Genomic DNA, 18,443 nt, shown 5'->3' on the forward strand with positions numbered 1-18,443 from the left:
GAAACAATATTATACTTAAGGAAAATATTCCAAAGTAAACCCAAAGACTGAATAATAAAACAATATTACTTTCACAGGATCTGATTAATTATTCCCAAAAGAGCTTTTGCTCTGGGAATTTGTAAGCGTCTCTGTCATAATAAGAAACTGGACCCCTTCCTGGGGTTATCCTTTTCCCATCCACTATTTTCAAATAACAAAACCAGCAGAGCTAACAACTTATTTGTCTTTTTAAACGTCACCATATAAACAAACATCAACTCAATACCCTCACAATAGCTTTGTGAGGTAGATCAGTAGGTAAAGAGCAAGAGTCCTCTTCATTTTGAAAATGAAGAAATTGAGGCACTGAATGGTTACATGATTTGCCCAAGGTTTCAATGGTCAATCATGGAATTTCAAACAGTGTTAAATTATCTCTGCTCCTGGCCTACTGCTCTCTAACCATGCTTCACAATAAAAGGCTGTGTGTGTGTGTGTTCTTAAATAAGCAGTCTATATAATCTTCAGTTGAGAGTAAAATCTATCCATTGATAATTATTTTAAAAGGGATCTAATCTCAAAGTTCATAAAAATTTAAGAAAATCAGATAATTAGGATGATACACTATTCCTCTCAGTAACTGCATAAAACTGTGGCTTTAAAAAAATTTACATGATAACATTAAGAAAAGCGGAAAATAAAACATTTAAAATTATGATTCAGGGAAAAACTACCCTCAAGAAACATATAATCAAATTTGACTATATAATTCATCTTCAAACTGGGCCACTACTAAAAGTTACGTGGGATAATAGGTGTTAAACTAAGACAGCCATGGGCAAGCTCAAGTAGAGTCACCACTGGGTGAATCCAAGGTATGGATTCTCAGAGTTGCAAATATTTCAGGGACATAACTCTCTGCAAACATGTTGTGCTCAACTATAGTCACTGTGCAATAAAACACTGATGATTTAAAACATAATACCTAACTTTGGCTTAAACACAAAGTTTAAAAAATTCAATTTTAAATAATAACATGTTTAACCAACAAGTTACTACACATCTCCATTCTAAACTTGTTTTCTGTTTTCTATAAACTATAATTTAACTGTTAGTAATAACAGTAAATGGATTGACTTTTTACCTTTGAATAACCAGATATTGTTTTTCAAAAGGAATAAACAGGCACCTTTCAAAAGCAGAGAATTTTGTGGGACTCTTTGGTTATTAAAAAACCCCACTATTTACCATTAATAATTACGATTCTCCTTGAATGGAATAATCAACTCAAATCAATATGCTAGATGACAAAGGTGAACACCTCTCTCTGAAATGAAAATGTTTTACAAAGCAATACCAAAGGCATAAGACAATTTCCAGTTACCACCAAAGACTGAAAGAATACATCACCTGATTATAGTACACATGCTGAAGATACAAACACTATCAGTTGAAGGATAATCTTAATTATACATGCAAAAACCTAACTAATTTGCATACAGCAGTGAAAAAGAGCTTTCTACATTCAGTTATGTCTGGTAAGTAAGCCGTGTTTTAAGACATGGTTGTTATTGAGGTGTCCATCTCTCTGGGAAATAAAGGATCAACATACTCTTTAGAAACAGCAAATATGTAAATCACAATAATAAAACTGTATAATATTATTCAGTTATAACTTATGGCTTCCTTGGACCTTTGAAACAACTTTCCTGAAAAAAATTAATCTGAAACAAACTGAACTACATGTTTTCAACATATACTGATCTTAATCATGAATTAAATCCTTCCACTGTAACTGTACTTCTAAGGCAGACACTTCAGGAATGGTATGTAACAAACCTTATTAGAAAAGATGATACTCTAGTCAATGAACAATAAACTATTATTACTAAGATCCCATTAATTTTTAGTGCCTTTTTTATCCTGACACTTTCACTGAGAGTTCAGTGTAAATTCTAGGGCACACAGATGTTCATAAAGACTGAACTTATGTGTTGATCTTGGTTAGTTATTCCATATATTCTTAGAGATTTTAAACATCATCAAATATTCTGCTGCGAGACATTGAGAGGTATCGTCCACCAGGCTGATACCTGAAAGGTGGATAAAGAAATGATCTGAGGCATCAAAAATAAAGAAGGAGAGAAAAACAAGGACACATTAAAAGGAAGTGGCTACATAATTTGTAAGAACTGTAAAATCTATTCAGTAGCTGAAATCAGGAACTTATTATCCAAGAATATTATCCCAAAGGGATTTACCTAATTATAAATCAACCAATGACTGTTTTAGAGCCTATGACATATGACACATATGGCGGGGTGAGAGATGTAAAAAGAAAGGAGTGGGGAGATGTAAAATACATCATGGAACTTAAAAGATTTAATAACTACTCTAGATTGTTGAATATAAATAGAATATTCTTTTTGCTATTTATAGGCAATACTATAGCAAATATCTTCATGCATATGATGTTTTGCTTTTGTTTAATTATTTCTACATAGTGTAGTAGCTAAAAGCACAGACTCTGTAGCCAGAGTCCTGGGGTTTAAATGCCTGACTTTGTCATTTACAAGCTGTGTGATCCTGGGTAAGTTACTGAGCCTCTCTGGATGCAAATTCAATTGGACTTATAACCATAAAATACAATTACTGTTGTTAAAGTGCTTAGAATAGTGTGCCACCCAGTTATACCTATGTAAACTATTGCTAAATATGATACATTTCATAAATGGGATTGTCAGAAATAGGCATATAAATATTGTTAAGATTCTACCAAATGATTTCAATTCTTTTTTGTTATCTATCATACTACTAGTAGTAGTTTGCGAAGATACTAATTTCAATCACCACCACTAGATGCTATAATTTTTTAAATACAAAAGCATCAGAAGGTGTTAAAAGGTTTCAAAGGTTGCTTAATATGCTTTTTATTAGTAGTAAAGATGAATACTTTCCTTATGTTTACCTCATCAAGTCAGAATGTTATTAACATTTCAGAGGAATGCTGGAGCCAAAATGATAAGCTGGAACTTACCTTCCTGATTCAGATTCAAGAGGATCATCAGTGAATGTTTCTGCATTAAAATCCAAAGGTTCTGCGTCTTGGAGGAGTTCTATTCGGTCCCTTTCAGTCCTATTATTAGCCCTGGTATATTTGGATGCTGCTGCAAAAGAAGAAAAAAATGTCCACTTTCTATTGCCTTTACGGGTCAGTCTATGGACTCACAGAAAGAGAAGTCAAGATTATAAAGGATCTGAATTTTGATTGTAAAGACAATATTAAGAAAAGATAACTACGTAGTTATCTTAAAATTAGATTAAAATGATTAATAGTATGATAGAAAATAACAAGGAAAAGTTCTCCCTTGTATGTAGTCTAAGCTCAGAAGCAGCTATAGTGCAAAGACTCAATATGAATCAGAATTAGTATTTAACTATGGCATCATAACAGTGAAATTGTTCATAATCAAATTAAGTTTCAGCTGGTTGCACACTGAATACAGGGGGTGCTACATCTCACTTCTCGGCTAGGATTTTAAGGTGTAATCAACTCAAACTCCTCAAAAAAGGCCTGAGTCTTTTTCCCATGAAGCAAGAGTTTAGGGCAGTAATGTCCAACAGAAATAAATTCCAAGCCCCGTATTTACTTTTTACTAGTAGATACATTAAAAAAGTAAAAAGAAATAGGTGAAATTCATCTTAATATATTTAATTTAACTCAGTATATCCAAAATATTATCATTTCAATATGGGGCACCAGCTACACTGCAAATGCTCAACAGCCATATGTGGCTAATGGTTACCATCCTGGTCAGCACAGATCTAGAGAACTAATCATTTCTCTACGTGAATGGGGTTTTCTTCATAAACAACCTAAATTTTCACAATGTTATTGTGAGCAGCTCAACAGCTTCAAGAAAACTATAATATAGGTCTTTTTGAAAATTTAAGGCAAGCCAATTCTCTCATATTTCTGTCATCTTGGACTCTGCCCTTTACCATTTCTCTCATTCATTCAGCAAATACTGGTTGCCTACCACATGCCAGTTTCTAACTCATCATCCTAAGGCTTTGTGTTTCCTCTTCTCTTAACCGTTCTCCATACTCCCAGATCTCTGCACTCTGTTAACTCCAAATCCATGATAAACTTCCAAATCTCTTTGTAGAATCCTCCCTCTATTTTCTAGCTTTAACTGAAACTTTAGTTTTCTCCTACTTCTTCTACGCTAAATCTCATCCAAACACATCCTTTCTTCTTTATCTCCAGGGTCATCTCAAGGGTGCTTATTTTATGCTCTCATCATTTTTTGACTGCATTACTAAAACAGACACTAAACTGGTTTCTGTCTCACTTCCCTGGAAATCATGCTTTATATAGATGTCAAATTCATCTTCCTAAACCAAAAATCTGAGCACGCTTCTTTCCATATTGAAGTCTTATCTTTGGGATAAAATCTAAACTTCTAAGCATGATAATACCTGTTTCCCGACTATCTCTGTAGCCTCGCCTCTCATCAGGCCTCTCATACTTCAGGCTCTAGTCATAGAGAAAAACCTACATTTCCCCAAAGGTTCTCTCATGTCACTCATTCTTCCTTCTGCCTAAAACCCCTTCACCTGGCTAAGTACTACTTACTCCTAAATAGTGTTTCTTTATAACAGAAATCTGTTCCCAATAAAGAATTCTTTTTCCATCCCCTAAGCTGAGTTCCCTCAGCATCAGGCATGCACCCTTATACTCTCTCAGCATCCCTGCATCTCCCCCAAAGACAAACAACCTCTGCCTTCTACTCAGTGCTGGATCCTGGGAATTCACATTCCCAGAAGCAGACGGCAGGGTCAAGGATGTGGGGAGGTTTCCAAACCCAACCCACTGACCAATGTCTTCTGCCTGATATCGGTCCCTCACTAAATTATAGGCAAACCAAGGATGGAAGTTATCTTCTTTGTATTCCTGTATTCCTGGGAAAGTACCTGATACATATGGGTCAATCAGTAACTTATTATAAAAATGACCGAATAGCCTGAAAAACATCTAGGTAAATAGAAATCAGTACCTGCCTACAATGTGCCTGGGAAAAGTACTATTATTTAGGTAGTGTAATTACAACTATTCACTTGATGTCCCAGATGTCTCCTTCTTCTACCAGAATGCATATTTGAGTTTCTCCTTCCTCTCATACACTGAGGGATGAAAAAAGTAAAGTCACTGCAGAACCACATTTATGGTCTATAAAGGCATTTCTGGATGGGTAACTAATCCTGTCTCCATGCAAGCAAGCATAAGAAAAAAATTTCTTAGAAAACTAGACAATAAACTACTTACATCGGTTGGTACTAATATCTGAGAAGTTTGATTCTTTTGGGTCAATATGAACATTTCTGTTTCTAGTGGAATCTTCTCTACTGTGTCCATAACGTTCTTTCCATTCCTAGGAAAGAAACACAAATGATTATATAACACAAGAACACACAGTCAGAAAATAATTCATCAGTGATAACAGATTTAGATTACATATGTAGAGTAATATAATCTAATTCTTTTTCATCAGGAATTCATCAGATAATCAGTATAATTAGCACAGTGCCTTTAGAAATCATAGATAAATACTTTTCTTATCTCTAAATGCTTTTAATAGTTGCCAAACTTAACTTGAATGAAGATATTTATAGACATTTTTGCTAGCTATGATTATTTTAAGTTATTGAATTCTATCTAAAATGTCAAAATAATTTTACAACTACAATAAGGTTACCTTGACCATGTAAGAGTTATGATAACTCATAGTAATTAATGAGATGTTAATAAAATTTTCTCTCACCCAAATAAACTACAAATCGTAGAGACTTGAAAAGTCATTTCTGATAGCAAAATTAGAGTTGTATACAAACATAATTAGGTAATGACTCACGTAGCATTGTGTCTTAACTGTACTAAAACCTTATTAACTGGGATTCTACTCATTCAATTCTTAGAATTGAAAGGAACTTTAGAGGTCCTAATTAAGCCTCCTATGCAGTGCAGGGTTTCATTCTAAAATAACCATGCCAGATACCATTTGGCTCTCTTACTAGAAGACATGGAAATTTCTATGTGTGATCATCCCACTGCAATTCTGGTAAACTGTGGAAGCTTTCACAAAGAGGTGAACTCTATTTCCAGTCACTTCTGCTCTTTTGTTCTAGTTATGCCTTCTGAAATAAAGACCAAGTCTCCCTTTACATAACATACACTAAAATACACGAAGACAACTATCATGTCTCCTGAGTCTTCACTTCTCCGGTAATGGACACACTCAGGTGTTGAAAATTTGTGGTAACTGTGACTAGATTTTTCTCATTTTTTGCCTTTTCAATTCTCTAGGAGGTCAGTTTGCCTCAGGAAACGAAGGACTAAGGAAAAATTAAAGAGGAATAAAATTAATGCCATATTACAAAAAAAATTATGTCATATTACATACTTTTCAAGCAATCAAAATCACTTTAATAGCAAGATTGCATGAATTTATTCACTTATTCAATAAATATTTACTGAGCACCTACTCTAGGCAAGAAACTGCTAGATGTTGGACATGAAGTAATTTATTACTAATGACTTTTTAGAACAGGTCTGACAGGATACCTACATGTACATCTGAAACTATTATAACTGCTTTTCTGTAAAAATACATCCTATGTCTTTTTCCCACTGTTTTTAGCCAATTATTCTAAATCAATAAGATTCTTATGATATTTTACATTAATCTTTAGGTTACAGAAATTTAATAAGTACGGTACTTACTCTTCGTCGATTTTCACCTTCTTCTTGCCGTTGCCTTTTTCTCTTCTCTAGAGACAGAAAAGTGGTCTCAAATTTGGTATAACATGGTTTAATTAGATGTAGAGTAACTGAAGTAAAGGTATCAGGCTATGACCAATTTCCTTTAAATTACTATGAAGTCAAAGGTAATAGGTTATTGTTGGAAAGAACTGGAGAGGTCACCTAACTCCACAGAGAATACTTTCTCTACTTTTGTTGGAGATGGCCCTTTAGGCTCTGCCTAAACAGTTTTAGTGAGGAAGAACTTCTTCCCCATGGTGACTTGAAATTTGTTTCTCTGCAACTTCTCTTTTTCTTTATGTCTTGTCTTCTAAATTAAGTTCATACTTCTTTCTGCATAAGAGTCTTTTCCATTACTCTCTTCTGGCTATATACTCAGTGGTTTTTTTCCATAAGATATGCCCTTCAGACTCATTCTGGCTGTCCTAGATTCCTTCAGACTTAACCAGTCTTACTCTTGAAAATCTTACCCAGGACTGGATATGATACTCCAGATGAAGTCTAATTAATGCAAAAAGCAGCAGAACTATTACATTAACTAGATACCACCTTCCTATGAGAGCATGTGAAGGCTACGCTGCCTTATTTTAGAGCCACAATACATTTTGGCTTACATTTAAATAAGATCACACAAAAACCCCAGACCCAAGTAGGGAGAATGTCTAAGAACCAATGTCCCAAAACTCAAGTTTTGTTTTTCTCTTTCCCCCTATTCTACCATCACTTGAACATCAGGAAATTTGATACACTCAGTTTTGAGATTAGATTCTAACAGAGTGCCATGTACTCTAACAGGCTGTTAATGATTACCACATTCTAAAAACCAGCCTTGGCCTGAATGATTTCCCATGCAGCATTAAACTAATGATGATTCTTTACCTTTTTTTTATGATGATTCTTTAAATTAATGAGTTTTCTAATTGTATTTAACTTGGCAAATCTATTTCAAAGCAAACAGGGAAATGACTCCAACACCAAACAAGGGCGTTCTTTAGTTGCAGACATATTAATTATTAAATCCTCTGCAGAATTTCTTAAAGACAGATGAAACAATCATTTATGTTTTCGAATTATTTTTGCTATGAAAGCTTTCTGTAGAATTTTAGCTAAAACATATTAATTTGTAATTTCTTTAGATTAAAAATTTCAAATCACACAAACATTAATTTTGTATTCTCAGTCTTAGCACTTTCCCTTCATTTATTTTAAAAGACAAATCTTACCTCGTCTGATTAATTCTTTTCCTTCATCAACTAAGTCTGATGTCATATCATTATCTCCCATGAACTGCTGGAAACCAAGTAGATTCAAACAACGAGTTCCCAAGCTAATAAAAGTCGATTTTCAGAAAGATAAGCATTATTTCACACTGTAAATGTTTAGATAAATTAATTGTTCTTTAGTATTTGCCCCCCACAGAAGCCTATGGTTTATTACTAGCTATCATGTCAAGTTACCTAGAGCTACATTTGTCTTTCTTTAAGAAGTACTTATTTCCCTTTCTAAGACGCTTATATGCCAAGTACTCCACTAACTAGGGTATGCACCAAAGCCATATTTCTTACAGACACAAATTAAGTTAGGCCTTTAGCATACCTTCAGAAGATTATTATAGCAGGATGCTAAACAATGGCTATAATACAAAAGCAATTTATTCTTTTCTTATATTCAAACAGCAATTTTAATACTGAAAATACACATACACAACTAGTATTTACAAGTGCAGAATATTCTGGCTTAGAAGTCTTAATTATGCAAATTGATTTTCATATTTTATTATTTTTATCCTGAGAACTAGTCAATTCTATTTCAATAGGTGTTACTATAAACTCAGAATTCATTACTATAGCTTATCTGAGGGTTATCATTTTATATCTTATTTACTATTTACTTTAAACCTCACTGTTGTACAGGACAGAAATACTCTGAAAATATGGCACGCAGGGAAGGAAGGATTAATATTTGTTAAACTCCTATTATGCATCAGACAATTTACAGATACTCTTATTTAATTCTTACCATAATTCTAAGAGATAATAACACTTTACAGATAAGGAAACAGAGGTACAAGGGGTTAAAAACCTTGCTAAAGATCAATTACTAAATTTTAGACCTGAGGATTTAAATCTAAGACAAAACAAAGACCAAGCTCTTTTTATTACCTTAGTTCTCAAACTTTTTCATTGATGTACATTTTTTTTTTCTTTTGAGGTAGAGAAGAATAACTTTATTGCTTTGCCAGGCAAAGGGGGCCACAGCAGGCTAATGCCCTCAACATATGCCCTCAACACCATACATGGAGCAAGGGGGAGCGAGGAAGAAGGAGAAAGGGAGAAGAAGTATGTGTGTGTGTGTATGTTAGGAGGAAGAGAAAACAGCGCAGCAATTTAAAAAAAGTGAAGATCTCCCATTTTACATTAGTGATGTGTAAAAATCTGGCTAATTCATAAATTATCTGCCTGTTTTAATATATAAGGAATGCTCTGTATGACTTAACAGTAAGTAAAACTGGGGTTTCAGGTGATGGTCATGCTAATTCCGTGACGTTAAATATTCCCTTACCATCTTCATATTCTTGTGGGAATACTATACTCCAGGATGAGATCATTGTCTCTGGGAAGGTCTTAGCTTTGTCTAAAGTGTCAGGAAACAGCTTTACATTCTCTAGGCAGTTAAGTCTGAATATTAGCTCTGGGTATGGCTGTGTGCTAGTAATATGGGAATTAGACTAATTATGGCAGCATTTCAAAAGAAAATTGACCTATAAAGTCAAGTTACCATTGAAATGTCAGCAAGGCATTGTTTCATATACTCCTATAATACAGTATTTTTATAATTTGAAAATTGAGGAATATGACCATTTTTTCTCTTAAAGACAAACAGGCACTCAAAATTTATCTTAATTAACTCTAAAACAACACTTTTAAGGAATTATTTTTAAGTTCAACAATTTTCCTTTTAGACATAATTCCTTACATTTGTTTAAGATTTTATAGTTGGCAAGGCACTATCCCACCCATCTACTCCTCGATCAGTATAACAATCTAATAAGACAAGAAGAGATGCTAATCTTACCAACATAACTACTAACATGAGAAGATATGATTTATATATCACAAGCTCTTAATGTTCCATTTGTAGTTTATAAACTGTTAAAATGAATAGGCATATAATAAAAATTTAATTTTGGATATCCAAAGGATGATTGGTCTCTTCCTTTAATACATCATTTTCACAGTATAAACCTCTGTCTTTTCTACCTTATGGAAAAAAATTGAAAATATTAGATTTTTTTATCAGTTCAAATTAACCGTTTTATTTTAAATTATAATCCTTTAGTTCCTTTACTTATGAGAAGGTAAAATATATATGTTTTACAAAATTCAATAGAGAATTTATTTCAAACAAAACTTGTCTGTTTACTCAATATCCTAGTGTTAGAATATCAGTACAATAATGTACATTATTTGCAATAACTATATAATGGTACTGAAAGATTTAAATGAAAAGTGGTTGGATGAAACTTATTATCAATAAAATTTTTTTTTTAAGTGGCATTTTGGTGTGTAATGGAACACTTAAGCAGTGAAGAGGGTAGGCAGAGTACAGGATGCGGGCACCTAACACGTGGAAGTAGGGAAGACAGGGGGCTAGAAGCCAAGTACACCTGTCTTTTAACTCCTTTTGAGTCTGATCTCTGCCAAGGTTCTACCACTTTTTCTGATCCTATAAAAAGAGCAGCCCATGTACTTTCCTGCCTTACACGTACTGTCGGATTTCAACTGTTCCTCACCTGACCCTTTGTTCTGGCAATGATCTGAAACATTTAGAAACCCAAAAATGATTGTGGGGAAAGCCCTAAGACTAATATATGTTACTGGATAGAAGCTGGGTATGGGGGTGCTTTATAAGCTACACTGGCTGCCAGTATCACAGGCCAGGACTCAGAGTTAACATTCTGTAATTAATCCTATCACTCTGTAGACTAAATATGTGTAACAGAATAACTCTCTCTCTTTTCTTGAAAATATCTTTGGAGGGAGAACCTGACCCAGTCACTCAAGCGACCCCTTTAAACTATGCCCAGCACCCCCAAAGCCACAATAAAACAAACAACCAGAACCCAATCAGTGAATATTTAAAAGAGCTTTAAGGAGAAAAGTTATCCAGATCAGGCTAAGCGTATGTGGAAAATAAGCAATGTTAAGTTTCTTACCTAAAATAAGTAGCAATGCAGAGAATTACCACCAACATAGGATAATATATATAGAACCCATCTGCAATAAAGGATAAAACTTTCATGGAACCCATAATCTGAGGAGCAAGAAAAAATTAAATCAGTACAGTTCTATATCTTTCATTCTTTTTCATCATTAGAAAATTCACCCATAATCATTTATATCAATTAATTTGGAGTTTTCAGAAAAGTAGAAATGAAGCACTAAATAGACTGATTTTTAAGTTCTCATCACAAGAGGAAAGAAATTGTAACTGTGAGGTGATGAATGTTAACTAAACTTATTGTGATAATTATTTCACAATATATACATATACCAATTATGTTGTACACCATAAACTAATACAATGTTATATGTCTATTATATCATAATTTGCTTATTTATTAAATTTTTCTCCCCCAAATATTAATATTTTATAAATACTACTGAAAATCATCAAATACATTAAGACCATAAACATAAAGGTTAATATTATTATAGGTCAGGTCTATTGATACTGCTCATCTGGACAACTTATATGAACCAAAAAATAATTTTTTATAATAAGAGAAAGCAATATCACTTTTATTCAGTCATTAGTAATTACATATACAATCTGTAAAAGAAAGTTTTAGTAATTTTTAAAAAGATCCTAATAATGCAACAGAACTTTTCCGCCAGCAGTAAAAAGAAATTTCACAATAATAGCACCCTATATAGATAATGAATCTAAAGAACTCTTTGTTGACAATACTTACAGATGTATAAGCAGTTGGCTGTGTATTCTGGTGAGAGATGGATGAATCCATATGGGTCAAACCCAAGAAATTAAGACATAAAGGAGGAGTCAAACGGCAAAATAACCTGCAGTAAGCATTAACAAATACAATATATAAAAAATAAAGCAGCAAGATACATTATATATTATGTTGAAATACATTAAGAATATTTCAGATCACTGTAGCTATTATTCTCATCATTTGTATTTTTAATTCTTAATACAAACTGCCCTTACTTTTGAGACATTCTGAAAATCCTATTAATCACATCTTCCTTAAAAACATCAACAGCTACAAGGCAAAACTCCAGCCTCAGGATATCTCCTTCGGTGGTGTATGCCACTGCTTTATCCCAAGAATTTGCAGAGTGCCTCTGTATGTGCCTCTTCCACGTCTGCCATCTGTGTAATCTAAATCTGTCTCAATAGCATGACGAGGACAGTAACATCCTCAAGGTGAACTGTACTCAGTACGTAAAAGATTTGAAGTTTTATCAAAGTATGTCAACTCTGACAACTACAGGTACAAATAATTGTTGGAGCTCAGTTTTGACCAGATAAAAAGAGAACCTTACAGAACTACAGAGTTGGAGGGTAGGAAGAGACAAAAATAAAGAGAGGGTGTGAATACAAAGAGGTAATATGAGGAGTTCTTTTGTGGTGACAGAATAGTTCTGTATCTTGATTGTGGTGGTGGTTATGGGACTCTACACACACACACACGAATAAAGGACAAAAAATACTGAAAATTAATAAGGTCTGTGGTCTAGTTAACAGTAGTGTGTCTGTGTTTGTACAACAGCAATATAAAATGTCTCCACTGGGGGAAGCTGGGTGAAGGTTACTAGGACTCTTTGTATTATATTTGCAACTTCCTTTGAGTCTACAATTATTTGGGGAAAAAAGGTAAAAAAAAAAAAAAAGTCTTAGAGATGCCTCAGATATTGATTCCTCTTGAAGTTCCCAAAGTCCAGCCCTAAAAACCTAATATAACTAATTAAACAATACGGACAAATAGTAGATTGTGCAACCTAGCCCAAGCTGGAAACATCTCTAAACTTCTACTAAATCTCTTAGCAAAAATTATTCTTTTGGTGTTCTTGGTCCTCCACAATTCAGTTTGAGGCCACTGAACCTCAGAACACTTTCTAGGTCTGACTTAGTCTCTAAACTCTCAAATGTTCTTATTATTACTAACCTATTTATTGACCCTCTAATTGGTAAATCCACGCTCACTATGTCTTTCTTTTCCTTCCTAATCTAGCATACCCATTTTAACCCTAAGCTTCAAGCAGGATTTAGCTAGCAATCAACAAGCACCTAATTAATACTTAAACCTAATCAATTAGCTCATAGAAATACAGGTGTTAGTGAAAGACCCATAAACAAAAAGAAATAAAAGAGAGATCCATAAGAATACATGTAATGGAGACATTTCCCTTGTTTCTACACACAATCTACTTACATGCCACTGAAAAGAAGGCTGTAAGCATCAGTCTGGTGATGTGAAGCCAGGTAATAATAGTTAAATACACGAATCCTGAACACAGTAGAATAAACACAGATACTGAGGAAGAAGATGGAGAGGAAGCAAGCAATCTAAAAAAACAAAGAACTCAGTTTCAGACTAACAGACTTCAATACTTATATACTATCACAAGCATTATCTTTTAATTCCACCTAACATTTATTGACATTCTAAAATTTATACACAGTAACAGTATAAATTTTTAACCACCTAAGAAAATGAAATTATGAAAAAAATCTACATCTTAATCAGTCCCACATCCTATCCGTAAGTTTCAAAGCTACCTCCTGAAGTGAGCCTGTTCTCCCATTCCCTTGGCAACTCTTCACATGAAGACTATAAGTTATGTAGCTTCACTGGCATAAAGAGGATCAAAGCATTCTCATAAAAGTACTTTGCACTACTTTGCATCTTTTCATCTCTTCTCAAATAGTTCTTAGTTTTTATATTCTGGGTAAAATGATGAAGCTCATTTTTGGAAGTCTGAATAATAACACTGTGGGAAACTTCACTGCTTTCATTATTACTAGAAGAAATGTATGAAGAAAAGATGCAACAGTTAAGGATTATACTATGGCTGACATTTATTTACCACCGATATAAAATAAACTGACCTCGATATAAATATAATTGTATGTTTTTTCGGCCAGCTGTATGAAGACTGCAAAGAGGGATAAGACAGGTGCAGTGCTAAAGAATGTGCACTCTGACCACACAACAATCACGGAGAAGATGGACAACACCACAGCAAGTACCCTATAAAACCACGGTCGCAAAAGACATTCCCAGTACCACTCTGGAAGATAAAAGAAAAAAATGATTAGGAAAACCATAAAGGAGTAACAGCGTATTTACAGTGTTTCAAAATACCTCCAATACAAGATACGTAATTGCAAAGAGAAAAACAGTGGCAGAACCAGGCACACACCATCCTAAGCAAATGATCACCAGTAATGGGACAAACTGATATTATGTGCCTCTGATAAGACCACATCACTGCTGAGGTATTCCTGCCAAAAATGCAGAACCTGCATCTGATTATGAGAAAACATCAAACTCAAATTCAGGGGCATTCAATAAAAAACTGACCTGTACTCTCCAAAACATCAATGTCATAAAATAATAACAGAGACGCAGAAATTGTTCCAGATTAAAGGAGACTAAGGAGACATGACAACTGAATGCAATGCACGATCTGGGATTTTTTTACAAAGAATATTATTGAGACAATTAGCAAAATCTGAACGAGGTCTGTAGATAACTGTACTGTATCAATGTTAATTTCTTTATTTTGATCACATTGTACTTGGTTATGTACAAAAACGTCTTTATTCTTAGAAAATACACACTGAAACACTGAGAGGTAAAGAGGTTATCATGTCTGGATTTAACTTTGAAAAGATAAAGGAAAAATATGTATACAGAGAGAAAAAGATAAAGCAAATGAATAAGGTATAATGTTAACATTTAAAGAATCTGGGTGAAGGGCATTTGGGAATTCTTTGTATTATTCTGGCAACTTTTTGTTAGGTCTGACTTTAGGCAAAAAAAAAAAAAAAGTTAAAGAAAAAAAAAGAAGAAAGCTCACAAAATTGAAAAGGTTATACTTCATTTCATTCATTGAAGAGTTGAGCTCCTGGCTCACTCTAAATCTTTTCAACCCTACTCACAGGATAGTTCCTGGTGATTTCAATATCCACACAGGTGATCCTCCTTTCAACATCCTGGTCTTTCACTTCCTCGACCTACTCTCCTCCAATGAGTCTGTCCTCCAACTTACCTCAACTACTCATCCTTTAAATCTTTTATTACCGATAACTCCAACCCTTATAATCTCATTAAAGAATAGGATCCCTGTCCCCAAGCAACACCTTCATCTAGTATTCCAGCTCCACTGACTGACTTCCCCCTGACCAACAGTCCATTTATTCTACTACCTTTTTCTTGCCACTTAACCTGATGTCCTTATTACTTTCTTTACCCAGCTCAGATTCCATAGTCTTTGAGGATAATCTCTCTCCAATATCCCAATTCCTGTGGCCTCTCTTGCTTCCCTGTACTTGCTAAGCTAAAGCACGCTGTGGTTAGATTCAACTTCTTGGCTACTCTGAGCCTGCACCCATGGAACTGCACATTGCAAGAGTAAGAGACACAACTCTTCTGACTCGTCTCACTTTAAATTCTTAATCAATAGCTTCAAGTGGCCCCTGAGCACTGCTTGGCTAGTGTACTGTAATTCACCAATCTTCTCCCATGCCTACTCTCCCTAAGCAACTATTTTGCACCTTCTTTCCTCAAATCTCCAAAATCTCTTGCCCTATAATTACTCTCAGCATTTCACTGAGAAAACAGAAGCTGGAAGAACAGAATCTCCCCAAGTGCCCGCCACTACATCTTTTCACACCTGCTCAAGTATATTTGTGCTTTACCTCCTACACTAAGGCCTTTCTCCTCAGTATTCACTATTTCCCATTTCATCTCGCCTGTAAATGTACATTGTCCCAGCCATTCTCTTCTGTCTCAACATATTTCCTCGAAGGTGTCATTTGCAAATTACATGCAATAATTTCTCCTGACCCTACCACCCTCCTTCAGCTACTCCCTCTTCATTCCCTTTTATAAGGAAAACATTTTGAGATTTTTTTCTATTGTGTCTCTAACTGCTTTCCCTCTTTTTTCTTTCAAATTTCGATCAGGCTTTTTTATCCTTCCCCCCCACTTCATTTCTCTGAAATCCCATTGTCAAGTCTTAATATTCATACTAATCTACCTATCTGAAACATTTGAAAAGGTACTTTATACACCCTTTTTCTCAGAACATTTCACTGTCCTGGTTTTCCTCCTATCTCACCGGCCATTCTTTTTCTAGTCTTTTCTGTTGGTTCCTCCGCATCAACCTGATGTCTAAATTGGCAGTACCTCAGGCTTGGTCCTCAGATTTTCTCTCTTCTCTATCCCATCACTTCTTCACTGACTTTATCCTAACCCATGGCCCACCTATACATTAATGACACCCTAATTTATATTTGCAGAGCAGACTTCTTCCCTGAACTCCAATATCTATAGCCAACTACCTACTCAGCATTCTGTTCATACCTTTATGTATATATTGCCTGTTTTTCTCACTCTGCAAGGGCAGGAATTTTTGTCTTTTTTGTTCACTGATATATACCAAGCACCCAACAATTCATAGCATATATAGGCTCAAATATTTGTTGAATGAATGAAAACAAGTATCATATCATTCCTTTATTTAATTAAAAAAAAGATCTTCATTGAGACATTTGTTATGGCCATTATGTTTTCATACTCAAGACCAAACATGTAAAAGAAAATCAAGTGAACTTAAAAGTTTATTTGAATAAATAAGGTAAACAGAAGTTCTAATACTGTGACACTTTGGTATTTTCATTCAGTTCTGCATACTAAATTTGATAACATTTGAAGAAAGTGTCATAAATAATCATAAAGGAGAATAAAATAATTATGACTATTGAATGTAGGTTTTGTATATAGACTAATAAATGTAAGTAATCAAAGAGGACATCTTAAGGGAACATTTTAGTAGTATGTCTAGACTAAAGAAGAGATCCACGTTTGTGATATAAAACTGCTTAAAATTCTAATTGTTTTAAGTATATATTATGTATACAAAATATGCTTGATGTATTGCATATATTTTGCATAGAATTTTGGTTATCTGTGAAGAAAGAGTGGAAGCTAATAGTTTATATGTTATATGACAAGTAAAATAGTTTTTTGGGGGGAGGTTTATCAAATACATAGTATTACCATATGGTATAAGTCAAATAACATAATTATAATTCAACTCTGCATTGGTGAAAATATACACTTTCCGTCAGAAAAATTATCAGCATTAAACTTTGAAATGTACATCAAATTACATACCAACTGTAGGATTATAAAAATATTGAATAAATCTATTTTCTGGCTCCGGCGATTGAAAGGTATGAACAAACTGACAAGTAGCACTAGTTTCATTTTTTGCTACATCTTCTAGATAAAATGCTTGTTCCAAAAGAATCTGCCATTGTACTTGAGTTCGACGGTGTCTCTGAACTGAATAGATCACCTGACAAAGAGAGCAGGGGTATACCTGTCAGTGTTCTGATCCAACAGTGATTCAACTCCCCACTAAGGAGCATGTTTGGTTGTCACAACAATAGGAAAGGGCTCGTGGCATTTACTGAGTGGAGTCAAGGATGTTAATATTATATAATACATATAACACTTATGCTTAGTGAATAGTTCTCCCTCCCCAAATGCCAACAGTAACCATGTCGAGAAAAACGAAGTTAAAACACTTCAAAGAATAATGATAAGGACAGGATCAAAGGAAGTTTCTGATACACATTCACTCAAACTTCCTTTTTTGTGGGCAGTAATTACAAATCTAACTAAAATCATCAGAAGGTAAAAAGGCTATATAAAGTTACCTGTTTATGTAGTTTTACCAGACTCTTTTCACTTGGATAGGTATTATGTTTTTCATCAAAATCTTCATAATCATCCATGTTCCTACCCATTTTTTCCTGATACTCTAAAGGGCACTAAAAGGAATGAGTAGATTTTTAGAGATTTTATTTGCAAAAAAGATAAAAATTTTATTTTTATTAAAAATCTTTCATTCTTGAGCATATCTAATTTTCTTGCAAACATCTTCCAGATTTGAAGTCGTCTATCCCACTATTAGTCATTTATTACCTCTATGAACTTGGGCAAGTTGGTTAACCTCCCTGAATAGATCTCAAAAGGTAGCAAATATAAGAGAAATGGTTAGAGAATTGATTCTCATGACTATCATGTTAACCAAAAGGAGCACTAGCTAATAATTAGTATAATAGATTTAAAATATAGGAAAAGAACTGGACAGCCATATGCAAAAAAAGGAAAGTAGACCACTATTGCATACCATACATAAAAATCAACTCAAAATGGATTAAAGAGTTGACTGTAAGACCTGAAACCATAAAAATCCCAGAAGAAAATATAGGCAGGATGCTCTCTGACATTGGTCTTAGCAATATCTTTCTAGATATGTCTCCTCAGGCAAGGGAAGCAAAAGCAAAAATAGACAAATGTGATTATATCAAA

At 34.1% G+C, this 18,443-nt stretch overlaps 1 protein-coding gene across 6 annotated transcripts in view; it reads right to left on the bottom strand.

Annotated features, from left to right (window-relative positions):
• LMBRD2 (LMBR1 domain containing 2) overlaps positions 1 to 18,443 on the bottom strand; it is a 53,605-nt gene that overhangs the window by 11,735 nt on the left and 23,427 nt on the right. For 2 of the 6 annotated variants that reach the window (XM_068535231.1, XM_068535235.1), the window contains exons 8-17: positions 17,786 to 17,899; positions 17,238 to 17,421; positions 13,943 to 14,124; positions 13,266 to 13,399; positions 11,781 to 11,886; positions 11,022 to 11,119; positions 8,029 to 8,132; positions 6,767 to 6,813; positions 5,312 to 5,417; positions 3,020 to 3,149 (exon numbers count right to left, since the gene is read on the bottom strand). In XM_068535231.1, coding sequence (XP_068391332.1) covers positions 3,020 to 3,149; positions 5,312 to 5,417; positions 6,767 to 6,813; positions 8,029 to 8,132; positions 11,022 to 11,119; positions 11,781 to 11,886; positions 13,266 to 13,399; positions 13,943 to 14,124; positions 17,238 to 17,421; positions 17,786 to 17,899 — 1,205 coding nt within the window. Of the gene's footprint in view, positions 1 to 4; positions 2,100 to 3,019; positions 3,150 to 5,311; positions 5,418 to 6,766; positions 6,814 to 8,028; positions 8,133 to 11,021; positions 11,120 to 11,780; positions 11,887 to 13,265; positions 13,400 to 13,942; positions 14,125 to 17,237; positions 17,422 to 17,785; positions 17,900 to 18,443 lie in introns of those variants that run through there. The other 4 variants (XM_068535233.1, XM_068535232.1, XM_068535230.1 and 1 more) reach the window with 4 other exon arrangements.

This window comes from Eschrichtius robustus, chromosome 2, assembly GCF_028021215.1.
Source record: "Eschrichtius robustus isolate mEscRob2 chromosome 2, mEscRob2.pri, whole genome shotgun sequence".
Lineage (NCBI taxonomy): Eukaryota > Metazoa > Chordata > Mammalia > Artiodactyla > Eschrichtiidae > Eschrichtius > Eschrichtius robustus.